A 17,969-nucleotide genomic window follows, 5' to 3' on the forward strand; every position below is an offset into this window, starting at 1 on the left:
GTATACTGTATTGTAGCCTCGAGCGCTAAAAGTGGTACTTGACCTTTAGTTGCGATATCTACAAAGAACATGTTTGTTTACAACATTTGCTCTCCATTTTGAAAAATAAAATGAGTGTTCTGTACATTTGCGCGCATGAAAGAATATTAAGCCGAAATTGATAATATTTCCTGCTTTTTCCGACGTGTTTATTTTGTGTGAAATGATACATTCGTTCACCAACAAATTCAAATCATTGATATTTGCTTCCGAAGAGAAAGACGACGTTCCGAATGTAGATCGAAAGAGAAAGAGGCCGTTCGATGAAGGGTTAGTAAATATAAATTCAATTTAAAATTGCCTCATGCGATACTCTTGGCATCAATAGGGCACTCTATCTTTTCAAAATAGTGTAAGGTCCAGCCTGTCGGTCCAATAACCTTGACCGATTGTCCTGTTAAAAAATTGAGAACAAATTGGTTGGTTTGTCTAGGTTTGTTTATGCCTCTGTAAGTTTTCTGCCTTGCAAAAAAGTCATTGATTGTGTATACCAGGGATAGATTGTGTATACCAGGGATGGAAATTAACGATTGCCTGCTTGCCCTGGGCTACTATTTTATATGTCGGGCAATTTGAAAAAGCTGGTTTTTTAACAATCGATACATTGTGCAGTATTCATCAATATATTTACCCCCCTAGCATGAAATGGTCACAGCAAATTATATTGCGTCGTACAAAACATCAAATACACAAAAGATGAATCAGCCAATGACAACAGACACTGTATTAATTCTTTTCAAATGGTTGAGCCCGCAAGGTAACAAATCTGTTCAAATATAACCATTTATTGAAGGCGTTTGTTGGCCAGTAAAGCCAAACATTGCAGAAAACCTAAGTACAATAAAGGAATGATACAATCTAAACGTAAACGTGAGTTTCAACTTGGGTGGCTGGAAAATAGGCCATGGCTAACAAATGATGAGAACGGTATGCAGTGTACAATGCAGGCACCGTGTACTTAAACAAAAACGCCTGTTCGCGGTGTTCACTTTTACCAATGGGTGACATTTCGCAGGGGCGGACACGCTACTGACCGCGGTGTTCGGCAAACACCTGAAATCGCCGCGATTTCACGCTATCGTTAACGGGAACACCCATGATCACCGCGATGCTGCGCAGCCACTGTAAACACCTGTCTGCGAGAGTCATTCACGCGTTATAAATGTAAATGTACAAAAGAAAATCATATACTACAGCGATTTTCCTTGTCCAATTGGGAAAAGTACCCGTACCGGTCCGATTGGGAAAAATTGAGTCGTGAAAACCTCAAAATTGGGAAAAATCGAGTCGTGAAATCCTGAAATTGGGAAAATCGCGTCGTGAAGTTTGGGTCTTATTGAATACATCATACAGTTCATACTTAATTGAACATACCCATTTAAATAATCATTTGCAGGCATGCCTTAATGACCATTAAGTTATAAAGTTTATATAAATAACAAAATATTATAAAGAACACACCAAATCAATTACTAGTTGTTTTAATCTCTTTTAAAGCAATGTCTCTCTCTTTCATTTTTGTGAAAATTTCAACAATCTTTGATGTTTGATCATCACTCAGTTGCTTGCATCCCTCCCTGCACAGCATCATTATTGCTGTCAATGTGTCCTGTGATAGATGGTTCCGATTGGTTTTTTGGCATAATATTTGCTATTATGACTCATTTCAAACTACGATAAGGTTACAAACCGACGTAAAACAGTACGCTGGCTGCCTGGCAAAAGAACCGGAAACAGTAACAACTCTATTGATTGAATGCGCTGAATAATAAAACCCGAAATTAATCGAGCGCGTGGTTACACACAACTATACGATTTTCTTTGTTCGCTCGCCAAAAGTTGTTTTTTTACGAAACTTTCTATCGTTTTGAGAAACAATTGGGACGCTGATTGGGATTTTTCCAGATGCCGATTGGGAATTTGGGAATTTTCGCTCGATTGGGAAAGTACCGTTTTGGGAATTTGGGAATTTTCGTTCTATTGGGAAAGTACCGTTTACCGGTACTTTATAAAGAAGGAGGAAAATCGCTGTACTACCTGTAGATATAAGATGTATGTGTACTTAAATTCGCACAGTACGTAAAGTCGGAAATGTAAATTAAGCGTTTAGATGATCAATACTATTGACTCTTATGGTGTTAATCCATGCAATTACCCATTTTAACAACAAATACCGAGTTTCAAAGAAATCAAGAGAGTATTAAATCATTAATTTACTTGTGTCCGACTTTAAGTACTGTCCGAATTTACGTATTGCATCCGTACGTTACGACACTTGTATCAGCGTTTTTTTTCCTTCTTAAACTAGTACCGGGGAACGGTACCTTTCCCAAAGCCTACCGGAGGCTTCCCAATTTTAGCACCGGACCTTTCCCAATCTCGATATCTACTGTTCCGAACGATTTTAGGTGCCGTTCCCAATAGCCAGTGCCTTTTATTTTCGCTGGAAATATCTTTTGATATTGTCGAGCCTTTCATTTTCGGCCATTTATTTTCGCCGGACATTGTTGTGTAGAAAGTAAACAAAACTTTTCAAATGGGGCGCAACTCTAACCGCTGTGTAAAATGTGAATGGATTACATAACCGCGACGAGTGATCGATATTTCCCGTGAAAGAATTCCATCGCTAAGACCAGTCTTTCTTACATCAATAAACTTTCTCAACACTAATTTTTCGTTGACATTAAAAAAAACGTAACCGTATTGAGTTAAATGCTCATATTACTTCTATGTATAGTTTTTTAAGTGTCAAATCCGGACAGTAACTATTCGGATACGGATATAAACAAATAAAAGTTTAACATAAAATTAAAAATAATGAGACATGGGTGTAAAATCCTATAGTTATTTACAACATATACATAAGCATTTAATGGCAGATGATCTAAATATCTTATTTGATGATTTGAAAAAAAATCAAAACAAAATATAAGACTTACCTTTGAAAATTATTTTTAAAGCATTCCACTCTAAAAACTCATTTTGGTTACGTGTGACTATTCTCACTGTCTATTGTTAAAAGATGTCAAACCAGTACAAGATCCATTGTTGTTGTTTTTGTTTAGTTTTTAAGTTTTTAATTTAACTCACATGAAACATTGCAGGGCTTGTAAGACTTTTAAGAGCTAAAACAAAATTATTAATATTATTTTTTATGCAACCTCAGTGCTTATGCCTATCACTGGAAGATATTTTTTTCCAATTGACGGGCACATTCTAACTAAAGTGGCAATAACACAATTTTCACATGACATGATACGATAGTCAAAATATCATCACTGTACTGTAGTTTTTCTGTCACAACCTAGAGTTGAAAATGCTTTGTGATGCAGAATATAGCCCCTAATGATAGATTACATGCATTTTAAAGGTTCCCAATTCATCAATTTTGCGACTCGAATTTTTCCCAATTCATTGATTTCGCGACTCGTTTTTTTCCCAATTTGAAGATTTCACGACTCGAAAAATTCCCAATTGTAGGGGTACAGGTACCTTTCCCCTTTGGGGAAAAAAACGCTGCTTGTATGCAGTCAGTATACAATACAATAATTGTTTCAATTATGAAGGAACTGATACAGCGTAATGGTAACGATACAGCATGTTTAAATTATATTTTATTAAGAGGAAATGTCAATGCCAAATAATTCGCGAGATACCCCGGTACTTTAGTTGAAATTCCCAACGAAACTTTTAATGGAAATTAAATGATCTCAATGTTGTACTCGCTACGAAATTTTTATTTACAAATAAATACACCCACGCCAATTTTCGCGCGCTTTTATCTGGACAAAGAAATTTATTTATTTCATGTAGAATTTGTAACCTTAAATAGCTGTAGACAACGCGTGCAAACTGTGTCAGGTGATTTACGCATGTTGCAATACAACGGTCCTGATTGGGAGCTTATTTCATTATATCTTTAAATAGAATCATATGACGAAATTCATTTGACACTTTCGAAAATTTCAAACGTTTGTGTTTATGACTCTTATCGTCTATACTACCCACCCATAATTTGGTTTTATATAAATATAAATCGGGCATATATGGGATTATCGAGTAATGGATACAGATGGGAAAAGTTGCATGTATGCGATTGAGACAGTGGACATGTATGTATTGGGGAATCCAGAAACTTGGGATAATACGATTACTTCAATCAGTTATGAGTTCTCCTTGGCTTCAAACTCTTAATTGAACAATCAAACACTCAATTAACACTCCTCCAGGTGCGGTATCCTACAGCTCGGTGCGAACGCGGTTTTCTTTTATATGCGGTGTTTAAAAAGACAGAAAACACTGTCATGGGCATGGGTGTGAAATACGTTATTCATTATCACTTTTAAATGAAAGAGATCAATACAATACGGTTATGTTCAATTATTTTATTTTAAGCAAACACGATGAACACCGCGGTAGATATTATGGGTCCGAGGTGTTCGCCTTATGGCAAACAGCCCCCGCGACATTTGATCTGAACATCCATCGCGGGGTTCATATTGGTAAGCGAACACAGTGAGATGAACACCGCAGCAAGTGGCGTTTGTTTAAGTACACGGTGCCTGTACTGTAAATATTATGTTGCACAAGGAATGCAAAGATCTTTTACGAAAGGTTGCTCCTCATGGAAAATTGACAGCATAAAGAAACATGAACAGTCCGATGGGCGCAAGAGTGTGGCAGCTATATATGTACCAAAGAGTAAACCAAATTACGATTCACAAGCCCCAAAAATTAAAATTCTGAATGCTGAGGTTTATAATCGCCTGTTCAGCTTTGCTGAAATTGCTGATAACAAGTAAATCAACTTATCAGGTCAAGAATAATAAGTGAAAACAATGTATGGAAAGTGTTAATTATGTTATTGTACTACCAAGCAGCCTTAACTTAAATTGTACGTTCATTGAAAAACAAAATGTATTAAAAGCATTAGAAAGACTCTGGGTTGGTAGATTTTTTGCTGGGCAACCTACTGTATTTTCCCTTGTATAGCGCGTAGTTTTTTACCTCCAAATTTCAAATAAAAAAGTTTGTGCGCGTTATACATTGATACAACGCTATCCTGGCTGCTAAATTGCAAAAAAATCATTTCGTAATCGTAAATATTCTTAACAGCCGCCATTTTTTATGTCCCCCACTATAGTAGTGGGGGACATATTGTTTTTGCCTTGTCTGTTGGTTGGTTGGTCTGTTGGTCTGTTGGTTGGTTTGCGCCAACTTTAACATTTTGCAATAACTTTTGCTATATTGAAGATAGCAACTTCATATTTGGCATGCATGTGTATCTCATGAAGCTGCACATTTTGAGTGATGGAAGATCAAGGTCAAGGTCATCCTATAAGGTCAGAGGTCAAATATATGTGGCCAAAATCGCTCATTTTATGAATACTTTTGCAATATTGAAGATAGCAACTTGATATTTGGCATGCATGTGTATCTCATGGAGCTGCACATTTTAAGTGGTGAAAGGTCAAGGTCATCCTTCAAGGTCAGAGGTCAAATATATGTGGCCCAAATCGCTTTTTTTCTGAATACTTTTGCAATATTGAAGATAGCAACTTGATATTTGGCATGCATGTGTATCTCATGGAGCTGCACATTTTGAGTGGTGAAAGGTCAAGGTCATCCTTCAAGGTCAAATATATGGGTCAAAATTGCTCATGTAATGTCACTTCTGCAATATTAAAGCTAGCAATTTTATATTTGAAATGCATGTGTATCTCATGGAGCTGCACATTTTGAGTGGTGAAGGGTCAAGGTCAAGGTCATCCTTCAAGGTCAAACATCATATAGGGGGACATTGTGTTTCACAAACACATCTTGTTTATTCCAGAAAACTACACCCTATTATCTTACAGACTGAAGGGGCTGTTGTCGAAACAACAAAAAGTCGGTAACGGCAGATATGAACGGGGTAGCATTAGTTATTTAAAAAAAAAAGGTTTGAATAAAGTATGCAAACATTTATTTGTCTGTGTTTGTGCACTTCTACGGCCATTTTTGGTCCGATTAGGCAGCTTACATTGGACTGGTAAAGGTATTTGGTCATTTTTGCAGGTAACCGTAGGTGTGAACAGGGACTTCTTAAGTGTTTTCCAGTTTGCCAGTTTGGTCCAGGTTTTTGGTGCCTTCATTGTTCATCACATTCACGCCTGTGTAGTGCGACAAACAATAACCCAACTTGTCCAACATAATAGATTAACAGTTTTATGTCAATACTGACATATCTCAACAACTGTAGCCCTGTCTCCCATGCGCCACGAAGTTTTTATTCAGCATTCAAATTTAAAGCCTATGCTTTCCCCGATGAAGAATGACATGATGTACATGAAGTCTTATTTTCTCACGTTTTCAACGAAATGCATATGGACTGTTAATCTGTTGCTAGAAAATTACAAAATTGTCAGAAAAGTATAGTGCTATGCAACCCATGCTCTCAATCATAATGATTTTAGCTATTTTAAATGCTTAATTAAGCTTTCCAATGCCCCTAATTTTTCGATTGCGCAATAGTACAATGGCTGCCATTTTCGGTTCGATTTGGTGGTTTTATTGTCTTTAAATATTTTTTCTTCATTTTTGCATTTATAAAACAGCCTGCGCGCTATACATGGGCGCGCGCTGTACAAGGGAAAATACGGTAATTTAAGGAGTTGGTTGCCCATCTGGGCAATTGGCCTTATAAAAGTATGTTTCAATCCCTGTATACATATGCTTTTGCGTACCAACACACACTTGTTACTGACTGAATTTTTTTTATAGAACCTGATTGATTCATTTTTGTGCATGGTTATTATCTGAATAATGCGGCTTGTGACAGTTCAAATCCATGAGGGCCTGGTTGCTATACAAGATAATTTAATGATTTATAACGCTCAGTTGATGTTGTGAAATTCTTTAATGAATTCCTCAAATTCTTCTTTTTCAGGCCTGATGGTGTAGAACTGGGTGGTGTGAAAAAAATAAAGACAGAAAGGACAAGTTGTAAGTATGATTTTAGCAGCAACATGCTTTTTAAATTCAGAGTCAAAGATAACGGATTATAATTTATGTATTGTTACACTGTTATAAGCGTTCACTTGAAAAATGTCATGGGACATTGGAAAAAATTAATTTGTGGAAAAAATAATGATGTTCATTATTGTTTTAGAAAAGCTTATTCAGAAAGGACAAGTTAAAAATTAGAAGTGTTAGTTTACTTAAATAAACTTCCAAGAAAATTGGTTAAAAGTTATTTAGCCGAAATTTCTTTCCAAAACTTAAAGTTGATATTTAAACAGAAATATGTGAGATATTCTGATACTTGTACACTGAAAGTTAATGTATCGGCCAGTATTGTCATTATGGGAGATAAATCATATGGTTTATGTTACAACACTAGTCAGGTTTTATTAAAACATAACTTTTTGACAGTTAACACTCTTTTCAATTTCTAGTCAGTTTTTCTGAAAATGTACATGTTTTTCATGCACAGATAAATAATTGGGGGTTACACTATTAATATTATCAGGGCCCGCTGTGGCCTAGGGGGAAGCTTCCCACATTCTTCATGAGGAGGAAATTTTGCACCATTTCCATATGGGTTTTTTACCAATTACAATTTATTTTATATATTAATGACAAACCCTCAATACATTTAAGTCTTAATTGCTGATTACCGGTATGAACCTTTCTTGTTTGCAATGTTGATACATATTTGAAATACTATTTAGCATAATGACAACAGTTTCAGATTTTTAATTATTTAACTACTTTTTTTTAATATTTCCCAGTTGCAAGATAACATTTTAAGTAAGCTTAAATGCATGGAAATTTAAAGAGACCACTTCCTGGATATAATGACATAGTGTCTTTTAGAGAAATTTAAGGAATGCTTCCAATGTGGGGATTGAATCTAAAACCTCCAAGTAGATAATGGACATCATATTGATCAGGTGCATTTGTGTGTTAAACTTCTATTAAGGTCTCTTGAACATTTCTGAACAAAATTCAACTTGAAGGTATCTGACTCATTCCCAAAGCAGTGTACAAAACAATCGTATGTTATCTTGTACATTCCCATATACATATTTTCACTTACCTTTTTTTTATTGCAGCCTTTTTCGATCTGTTCAGCACAAACATTGTGCAAAACATGGCCGACTGGGTCCAGAAGAAAACACCCGCACTTTTCAATTGGGGATCTGTTGAAGACAAACCAGTCAACCACAACGGCAATGGTGTCCGTAGAAATGGCGATCACCATACGGATTCCTTCAAGAAGAGCTCTGCTCCCCTTAGGTAACATGGTGTCAGCAGTCAAACCTATAAAAGATGGATGTTCATTTGATGTGTGTGTGTGGTTATCATTACGAGTAATACAGTGCTTCAAGCAAGGAAAATTATACAAACATTATTACTGTTTGTTTGGGGAATGAGTGCTAAGGAGTTATGAAATGGTTGAAAAGCATTGAATATAAAGATAACATGTTGATTTTGGTATATTATAAAAATTTTATAAACTAGTGTATAGAGAAAATAAATGTCTCTTTAATAATATAATGACCAGCGCTTCCATTAATGGACATCCGGGCGTAAATTATGCCCCAAAACGGGAGTCTTAACGACTTACGTCTGTTTTACAAATGGTGGAAGTCACTTGGACATGCGCTTATCCGCATGTATACTGTTTATTAATACATGGGACATACAAATCACAATAGTAACTCCGGTCATTCACTCCGTTAACTCCTCGCTTAATCACCATAAAAGCGACATGTGGTTATAGATCATCCACCGATAAGAGATATCAGAGTATCGAATAATAAAGTCACATTACACAGCCATGTACATGTATGCTGATATGGATGCACCACAAGAAATTGTCAGGTAACTTTCCAGTCGCCAAACTGTGCTGTTCAGCGTCCAATCAGTAACGAGAATGCATTTAATTTAACGAGAACGAATGTTAACTGGCGACCATTGTTTTGTATTGATGTCAGTCATGAAGTAAGCGTTTATTGCAGATTGATTAACAAGGAATCACAGTTTTAAAATTTATGTAATAATGGTAATTAAACATTACATGAAAGATGGTGTCGGGCATTATCATCACACCCTTTTACTGTAAACAATTACTATAATATAATAATATAATTACTAACAATGAGATCCCAAGGGTCTGACTCGATTACAATAATGGACATTATGTCTGATGAGCACTTATAAAGTTTTGTCTTCTCTGCTAGCAAACAATTTGCAATTTTGGCCATGATTGTCCATGTTACACATTTCTCTTCCAGTTATTCCCGGAATGATGTACCTACTGCATACAGACCAGGCACATTTCAAGTGTATGAGCCCACATATAAACAGTTGACCACTGACGTAAGTCATAATGGGTGCAAACACTTGTTAAGAAATTATCAAAATGTGTTCACTGATATGTTAAATAGTATTATTCCATCTTTAGCATACATGTCTGATTTGTCAAAAAGAAACGCAATTAAGGCTGTCTGTTTTAGTGGTATTATTCCTTAAGATCAATGTTGCTTCTTTTTGTCCCCTACCGGTTTCACCGGACGCTGTGCGTCTGTCTGTCTGTCACGCTTTTCTGGATCCTGCGATAACTTTAAAAGTTCTTCATATTTTTTCATGAAACTTGAAACATGGATAAATTGCATTATGGACATTATGCACGTCATTTAAAAAATTCTGGTTGCTATGGCAACAAATAGACTAGAAATACTGCTGAAAATGGTGGTTGTCTGGATCCTGCGATAACTTAAAAAATTCTTCATATTTTTTCATGAAACTTGAAACATGGATAGATGGCAATATGGACATTATGCACATCATTTCATTTTGTTTCTACAACAAATATTCTGGTTGCTATGGAAACAAATATAAAAATTAAATTTAAAAAATTCTGACAATGGTGGAATTTCTAACAATGGTGAAGCCGGTAGGGGACATATATTGCTTGGCAATAGTCTTGTTTAACTTATGTTCTAAATATACAGTGAAAGTGGTAAATGTTCAGGGCTTGGCAATAACAATTGCCCCAGGCAAGTCAGGGTTATCTGTGTAAGTTCTTTTCACTTCCAGTTGCCTGATTGGGCAAGAAGCACAAAGGACTTTAAATAAATGACAAATTCTGGTCAATATTGATGAGTTATGCGTTTAAGCATAGCATAAACACAAACATTCACACTTTTCTTTTTATGCCCCCAGTAGGGTGGCATATAGCATTTGAACTGTCTGTCTGTCCGTCCGTCCGTCAGTCCGTCCGAAAACATTGGCCATAACTTTTGCAATATTGAAGATAGCAACTTTATATTTGGCATGCATGTGTATCTCATGGAGCTGCACATTTTGAGTGGTGAAAGGTCAAGGTCATCCTTCAAGGTCAAAAGTAAAAAAAATACAATCCAAGGGAAGTAATAAGCTTTAAAAGGGAGATAATTTCTAAAGCTGCTAAATGATATATTGAAATTTTATTTCAAACTGGCGCAATAGGGGGCATTGTGTTTCTGACAAACACATCTCTTGTTCAGAAGTAAATATGGTAAAGGGAATTGTGGATAGGTTTCTATATGAAGATTTAATCAAGGCAGTTGCATACATTATTGAACATGCGTAAATCAGAAGTAAGAAGATTTGCGTGCATCCGACACTGTTTTTAGTTAATCATGACAACCAATTGACAAGTGTTAAAAATTTAGAATGAATTCAACATGTACTAACTGTTTTTCTGAAGACTGTTCACAAGGGAAAGTAAATTCTTATAAAAAATAATCCAGCATAAAGAAGTCTTTATATAAATGACTTTGTTTTGTAGGGTCTTTCTAATAATACATTCATAGTCTCTATAGATGGCATCTGCTTATCTTTACTTTGAGTGCGTGATATAATGCACATAATACTAGCCCCGTTAGGCTTGAGACATAAAAACAAAGGCAGAAAATAAACATCTATCATTAGCAACTAAAGTCATTAAAAAAAATGTGTATAAGCTGACTTACATGTACTTAGCTCTGGACCAGCAGTGTGCAAATAGAATTGCTCTAGAGATCTCTACCTTTGCTATATACTAGTGGCTAGAGGTCTAGAAAAGCACTCTTTGCTGAATCAGACTGAATTGTTTAAGAACAAGTACTGTTGTTGATTTAAGAGTTCACAATTAAAACATGTGATGAAATATGTTTGGGTTTAAATATTTTTTAATTAAATGGGGGTATTTCAGACATGGGTAAGAAGATTGTATGTCAGGACTAGAAGATTCTCAAAGTGCTTGCCTGACTGGACAAATTTGTTTGTCAAAAACTGCCATACTATTGAAAATATTGTTTTCATCAGACTTTTCCAAGCTTTACACTTCTACATTCACAACTTCCATGACTGCTATTTCAATAGTCCTGTAACTGGCAATGAATAACACCCATACAGTTTTCCAGTGGATGTGTATTAGACAATAACACCCATACAGTTTTCCAGTAGATGTTTATTAGACAATAACACCCATACAGTTTTCCAGTGGATGTGTATTAGACAATAACACCCATACAGTTTTCCCATAGATGTTTATTAGACAATAACACCCATACAGTTTTCCAGTAGATGTGTATTAGACAATAACACTCATACAGTTTTCCAGTAGATGTGTATTAGACAATAACATCCATACAGTTTTCCCGTATATGTGTATTAGACAATAACACCCATACAGTTTTCCAGTAGATGTGTATTAGACAATAACACCCATACAGTTTTCCAGTAGATGTGTATTAGACAATAACACCCATACAGTTTTCCTGTAGATGTGTATTAGACAATAACACCCATGAAGTTTTCCAGTGGATGTGTATTAGACAATAACACCCATACAGTTTTCCCATAGATGTGTATTAGACAATAACACCCATACAGTTTTCCAGTAGATGTGTATTAGACAATAACACCCATACAGTTTTCCAGTAGATGTGTATAAGACAATACACCCATACAGTTTTCCAGTAGATGTGTATTAGACAATAACACCCATACAGTTTTCCAGTAGATGTGTATTAGACAATAACACCCATACAGTTTTCCAGTAGATGTGTATTAGACAATAACACCCATACAGTTTTCCAGTAGATGTGTATTAGACAATAACATCCATACAGTTTTCCAGTAGATGTTTATTAGACAATTGCTTTTTTCCAGAACTTGTCTCGTGGCCCGTTACATAAAAGATCAACAGAGAGTCGAACAGTTCAAACAGATGATTTGCCCGGCACATGTATGTCTACTCTTATCAGAAGATTTCTTCAAATTGTACTAGAATATGCATATAAACCTGATAATACACAGATTCACTTACATTCAAATAAAACCATGTGTTTCTTTTAATTTTCCAATAAATCTTGAAAAAGGCTTTTCTTTGCAAGTAATTCATACTAACCATTAATTAACCTATTACCACATGGATACGCTTTTTGACACATTTGTAGTCCCTTAAAAAGTTACATTGAATTAAATACCTTTCTTACTAAATTCACATTCAAAGGATTCATTTTCAACCCTTAGTTACTGATGAGCAGCGAACAGCATAAAGCCTGAACAGACTGCGAGTTACTCGCAGGGTGTTCTGGTTTTATGCTGGTTGCAAAAGCCATTTTCACCTTGCTTCTTATGGGGGAAAGGATTAAATAATTTGATTTGTTAAGAATGAAGTAATTTGTGTTCCAGTGATTCCAAACAGACCTCACAGGGCAAAGGAAAAGTTTATAACCAGAAACAAACACCAGTTCTCAGCTTCAGAGGTATGATGTATTTCTGTGTGCTTCATATTGGTACAGTCCGAGCTCCAGATAAGAGACGTATCTGCGTATTTACCCATATCTGCGTATTTACGCATTGAAAAATAAAAAAGCTCATTAAAAATCAGCCCAGTACCTAACAAATCGAAATACAAATCTTGGTACGTATTTTAAATCGATTAAAGTGCGTAACCAGTTTTTAGTGTAAGTTAACCTTTGAATTTAAAGTGATAATATGGGCATTTTTCACTATTGAATTGAGCTGAAAAGAATTAACAGGTCAAAAGAATAAGTTAAAATGTGGTAACTGACCAATTATCTACAACTCATCTTGCTACCAGTTGTTTATAAAAAATATATATTATAAAAATTATATATTATTTTCGATATTTTACATGACTCACCCACTCCTCTAAGCCGAATAGATCCATAAAACTAAATTGTGTCCTTGTGTCGTATGAACGAATCTGCATGAAAACTACATTTAGACTCACATCGTACATCGAATCATTTCTGTCGTCAGTTGTCAAAACGAAAGTACGGTTGATATTCAAATGGATTATTTTTCTCTCTCCTGGATATTGTTTTAGAATGTTGATGCTGCATTAACAAATATAAGTGTATATGAAGTGAAAACACCAAAAATAATCAAGGGTTGCGATAGACACCTATATACTGTAAGCTGCCCATAATATCACTTTAAAGTAAGTCAATCAAAATAAGCTTTTAATAAAAATGGTGGCCCATCATGTTTGTGGATCAAAAAAGGGACGTTTTTAAGCAACCAGCGGCTCCAGCGGGAATATTTTAAAAGAAAGTCTGTTCATGTCGTAATTTTAAATTCATTCTGTTTGCATTGAATAATATAAATAACAAATAATAATATTTATAGATTAAACACGCCATTTACTTTGTAAGTTTTCTATGGAAATGGAAAATACCCCTACATATTCCTAAATACCCTTTATGGCTGAAACAAAGGAGTACAATACGCTTTAACAATAATATCAGGGGATGGAATACCCTTTAGACTAAATCCTTATCTGGAGCTCTGGGTACAGTGCTTAAATGACTTCTTATTTACGCTGTATTGGATTATCTGAAGTAGTTGCTTACTGTTTGAATGTATCCATCATAGCAGTTTATTGGGTAATTGCTGGAATCACGTAGACATGAGTGTACACCAATATAGTGCTCTAGATCGGTCACATGAGGTAAATAAAATAGGTCACTCAGTCAAATTACGGAAATAGCATTAGATCACTTTAGATGCCACATTTATTGCCCCATTTTCTTGAAACTAATTCAGTATTATTGTCTTAATAATATATCTGCTCTGTTCAGGACTGGGTCACATGAGGTCATAAACTTGGCAACTGTGAAAGTAAAGAAAAAACTTTTGAACAGTCTCAAGACCACATCACCCAATAATCACAGTCTTGGCACTTTTGTGGGGACAGTGGTCTAGTGGTAGGATGCTGGTCTAGGGATAGTAAGGTCCCTGGTTCGAATCCCGCTTGGGGCACTGGATTTTTTTTAGCAAAAAATTAATCCCACGCTTGCTCCTCTCCACCCAGGTGTATAAATGGGTACCTGTGAGAGAAATAAGTCAATGTGACACTGACCTGGCTGCCTTTGGCGCCATATATCAAGGGACGACCTAAATCCGGGGGGGGGGGGGGGTAAATCATAGTGAGTAATCAGACTATAAAAGCATACCTTTACCTTTAAGGCTCTGGCCCGATCTGGCTACAAGTTTGAAATTTCACTAGTCGGTGTTAGTTTTAGCTAGTCCGAATTAAAGTAATAAAGTCTGTAATATTTTTGTATTGGAGAAATATAGAACAATTACTAAAATCAACACTATTGCTTTTTTGAGTTGAAGCGTCTCGTGAGATCAATCTAAAACACTGTTCGATATGCGTCTTCTCAATGAGTGCTCAATGGACATGAACAGAAGTCTATGTGTTGCTTTTCTGGACATGTTGCTTAGTATGGACATGAATGAAAAACTTAAACAATCTTGCTACCAACTTTTCACTTGATTGATGCAAAAATCAATAGACTTTGTTGAAAGTTCAAGTGGGGTTACATCCAAGACTGTCATCATGAAACTTTGTTAGAAGAATTGTCCCAGTTATATCTAGGTTGAGTTAAAAACCGGGTCACATGGCGGCGAAAACTATGTCACTGCGTCAAATTAATTAAAATACTTGCAAACACTCTTGGGGGACCACATTTAATCATGAACTTTGCTCAGAATATTTGTTGAAATGATATCATGGTCGGGTTCTTAAATGGTTTTTGAATCATCCCAGAACAGTTCAGTTTCATCGTGTCCCCGGTGAGCGACCTAGGACCTTTGGTCCTCTTGTTTTGCATATTCCTTCTTTTTCTTGACGTCTAAAAGGAAAACAATACATTTGCAAATTTTGTAATGGTGTTGGAAATAGGATTTGTTTTGCCTTTGTGAATATGCCCCAACACAGGCCAATAAACCAGTACCCAAATAGCCTTGTTGTTTATACATCAATTTCAAAATCTTATTTTCATGTGTGCACCCAAATTTTGTCAACACAGGGTTTAAATCATTATTGGAATCAAGAGATTTTTAGTCCCCTACCGGTGAAACTGGAGGGGACTTATGGTTTGCGCTCTGTGAGTCTGTCAGTCTGTCTGTCACACTTTTCTGGATCCTGCGATAACTTTAAAAGTTCTTCATATTTTTCATAAAACTTGAAACATGGACAGATGGCAATATTGAGATTATGCACTTCATTTCATTTGTTCCTATGTCAAGAATTATGGTTGCTATGGCAACAAATAGACTAGAAATATTGCTGAAAATGGTGGATCCTGCGATAACTTTGAAAGTACTTCATATTTTTCATGAAACTTTAAACATGGAAAGATTGCAATATGGGGATTATACACGTCATTTTATTTTGCTCCTATGTCAAGAATTCTGGTTGCTATGGCAACAAATAGACTAGAAATATTGCTGTAAATGGTGGATCCTGCGATAACTTTAAAAGTTCTTTATATTTTTTCATGAAACTTTAAAGATGGATAGATGGCAATATGGAGAGGTAGGGGACTTGTATTACTTGTTTATCTTAACCTAATTGATATAGCAAGGGGTCTTGCAAGTTCCTATGTGATATAACAAAAAACTTCAAATTTGATATGCAATCAGTTATGAATGAGGAGCTTGCAATATACTTGCATGTTGCTGTGTGTTTGCATCAGAGTGTACGACTGGATGAGAGAGCCAGATACCAGCAGCTACTACAGAAGTTCACGACCGTTCCACTGGGTGAGACGGGGGACACAGCGAAGAAGGAAATCAAGCACCCAGTCAGGGTACCAGAACTCACAAAGTATGTGTACAGTCAATCTTGTATTATGAGACCACTCAAGGGAGTAACCAAAAATGATCTTTAAAAGACATGATCATTCTGAACAAAATAAAATCATCGTCACTAACAGAATTCATAAACGGATTCTGTGACACAAATATCTTGTTTAGCATTTAAACTGTATTAAATAATCCAGATATTATTGTAGTTAACAATATAATAACCTTGCAATTTGATAACTAGTAATAATTCAACAAAACACTGTTGCAGTCATTGACGATAAATGTGTTTAAGAATGTAGTTAACACAAACATTCGCCTTTTTTGGAAATGTACAGGAAGTTGGTATATCGGAACTTTCGGCCTTTTTTGGTAAGCCAACGTAATTGTTTTCATTGGTTCCAAGCTTAGGCCGAGTAATTACGATTACAAATCGGGACTGATAATGCATGAATCAAGTGATGAATATCAGTGCGCATTGGGTAGTTAATTTAACCATAATCTCCATTTTCGCTCTCTGTTGAGATCTTTTAGGGGGGGGGGTGCCTTCAATCAGGATGTTTTCAGTCCCACTTGGAAAAATATCTATAAAAAAATCCATTGGGATTGTGGCTGAGTACTGGCCCCTAATTTGAACGCTAAAAAAACACTGACTAGGCTGGTGGCATTCTCTATTACTTTGATAAATCCAAGAAGTTTAATAGCATAAAACAACCTTTTTAATAACATTTGTTTGAATCTGCAATCGTGTTTTGCCATAAAGACTTTAAATTAAAACAGCACAAAATGAGAAGGGATCAGGGCGATGCTAATTGGCATGTCTATCATGAACTTGATGTCTGTGTTGCAGGTTTTACTTTAAGGGGAATGACAGCATACTGGGTGCCACTGTCGGCCCAGATGTGAAGAAAGATGTTCCCAGTCGCTCCACCAGACAAGACAGTGTGAAGTTTAAAGTCCATCCTAGTCAGAAATCTACCCCAAGGCCTGTTGTAAATGGTATGATATGAAGAGTTATATGTCTAGATGTGATATGTTAAATTGTTTAATTGTCTTAATTTTTGTTAAATGGCTATAACTTTGCTATCATTGACATGATCAGTTTGACCAAGCCGGCCAGGTGTCAAAATTGATATGTGCAGGGCCTGCAGGCTAATCACTGACTCTGCATTGTGTTTTGTAGGAATTTTTTTCTAATTTACTTTATACTGTGTGTTACGCTTGTACTGATTTTTGGTAGGCCTTCTGAATATTGGAAAAAATATATGTCTTTTGATTGTTACACTATGTCTTTCATGTTGAAAATATTGTAATATAAACACAGTTTGATAGTCTGATAGCATGCCTATAATATAAACCAAATTACAACTATGATAATATCTCAATGGGGATAATAACTGCCAAGACGGAAACCATAGTTATGTGAATATGCTAATTGACTTGCCCAACAGTCAACCTACTTTCCAAAATAACTTGCCCCCAGGAATTTTAATTAGCGATTGGCAAGTGAACCTGTGGATATTCACATAGTCTCATATTTACTGGGGTCTTTATATTCTGTTATTAATATAAGAAAAAGATTAATACATGGCAGTGCATTTTTTGGTTATTTTTTTCCTTGTCAATATAATGATTTAATATTTCATCACATGTAAGTTTGTCCATGATTTTTTATCCAAACATTTGAAAATATATTTTCTTTTCCACTGCCTCTCAAGGTACCACATCCCCAGTAGATGAAAGTCTCATCCATATCACAGACATATCAGCCATTCCCTCCATGCAGCCTG

The 17,969-nt window shown here is 35.7% G+C and overlaps 1 protein-coding gene across 4 annotated transcripts in view; it reads left to right on the top strand.

Annotated features, from left to right (window-relative positions):
• Positions 1-44: 44 nt before the first annotated feature.
• Positions 45-17,969, top strand: part of LOC127863242 (sentrin-specific protease 1-like) — a 289,205-nt gene continuing 271,280 nt past the window's right edge. For all 4 annotated transcript variants that reach the window (XM_052402633.1, XM_052402629.1, XM_052402632.1 and 1 more), the window contains exons 1-9: positions 45-309; positions 6,968-7,023; positions 8,136-8,319; positions 9,321-9,405; positions 12,226-12,301; positions 12,751-12,824; positions 16,071-16,201; positions 17,030-17,178; positions 17,898-17,969. The exon at positions 17,898-17,969 is cut by the window's right edge and continues 36 nt beyond it. In XM_052402633.1, coding sequence (XP_052258593.1) covers positions 203-309; positions 6,968-7,023; positions 8,136-8,319; positions 9,321-9,405; positions 12,226-12,301; positions 12,751-12,824; positions 16,071-16,201; positions 17,030-17,178; positions 17,898-17,969 — 934 coding nt within the window. In that variant the 5' untranslated portion in view covers positions 45-202. The remainder of the gene's footprint in view (positions 310-6,967; positions 7,024-8,135; positions 8,320-9,320; positions 9,406-12,225; positions 12,302-12,750; positions 12,825-16,070; positions 16,202-17,029; positions 17,179-17,897) is intronic.

The sequence above is a fragment of the Dreissena polymorpha genome, unplaced genomic scaffold (genome assembly GCF_020536995.1).
Source record: "Dreissena polymorpha isolate Duluth1 unplaced genomic scaffold, UMN_Dpol_1.0 chrUn003, whole genome shotgun sequence".
In the NCBI taxonomy this organism is placed as follows: Eukaryota; Metazoa; Mollusca; class Bivalvia; order Myida; family Dreissenidae; genus Dreissena; species Dreissena polymorpha.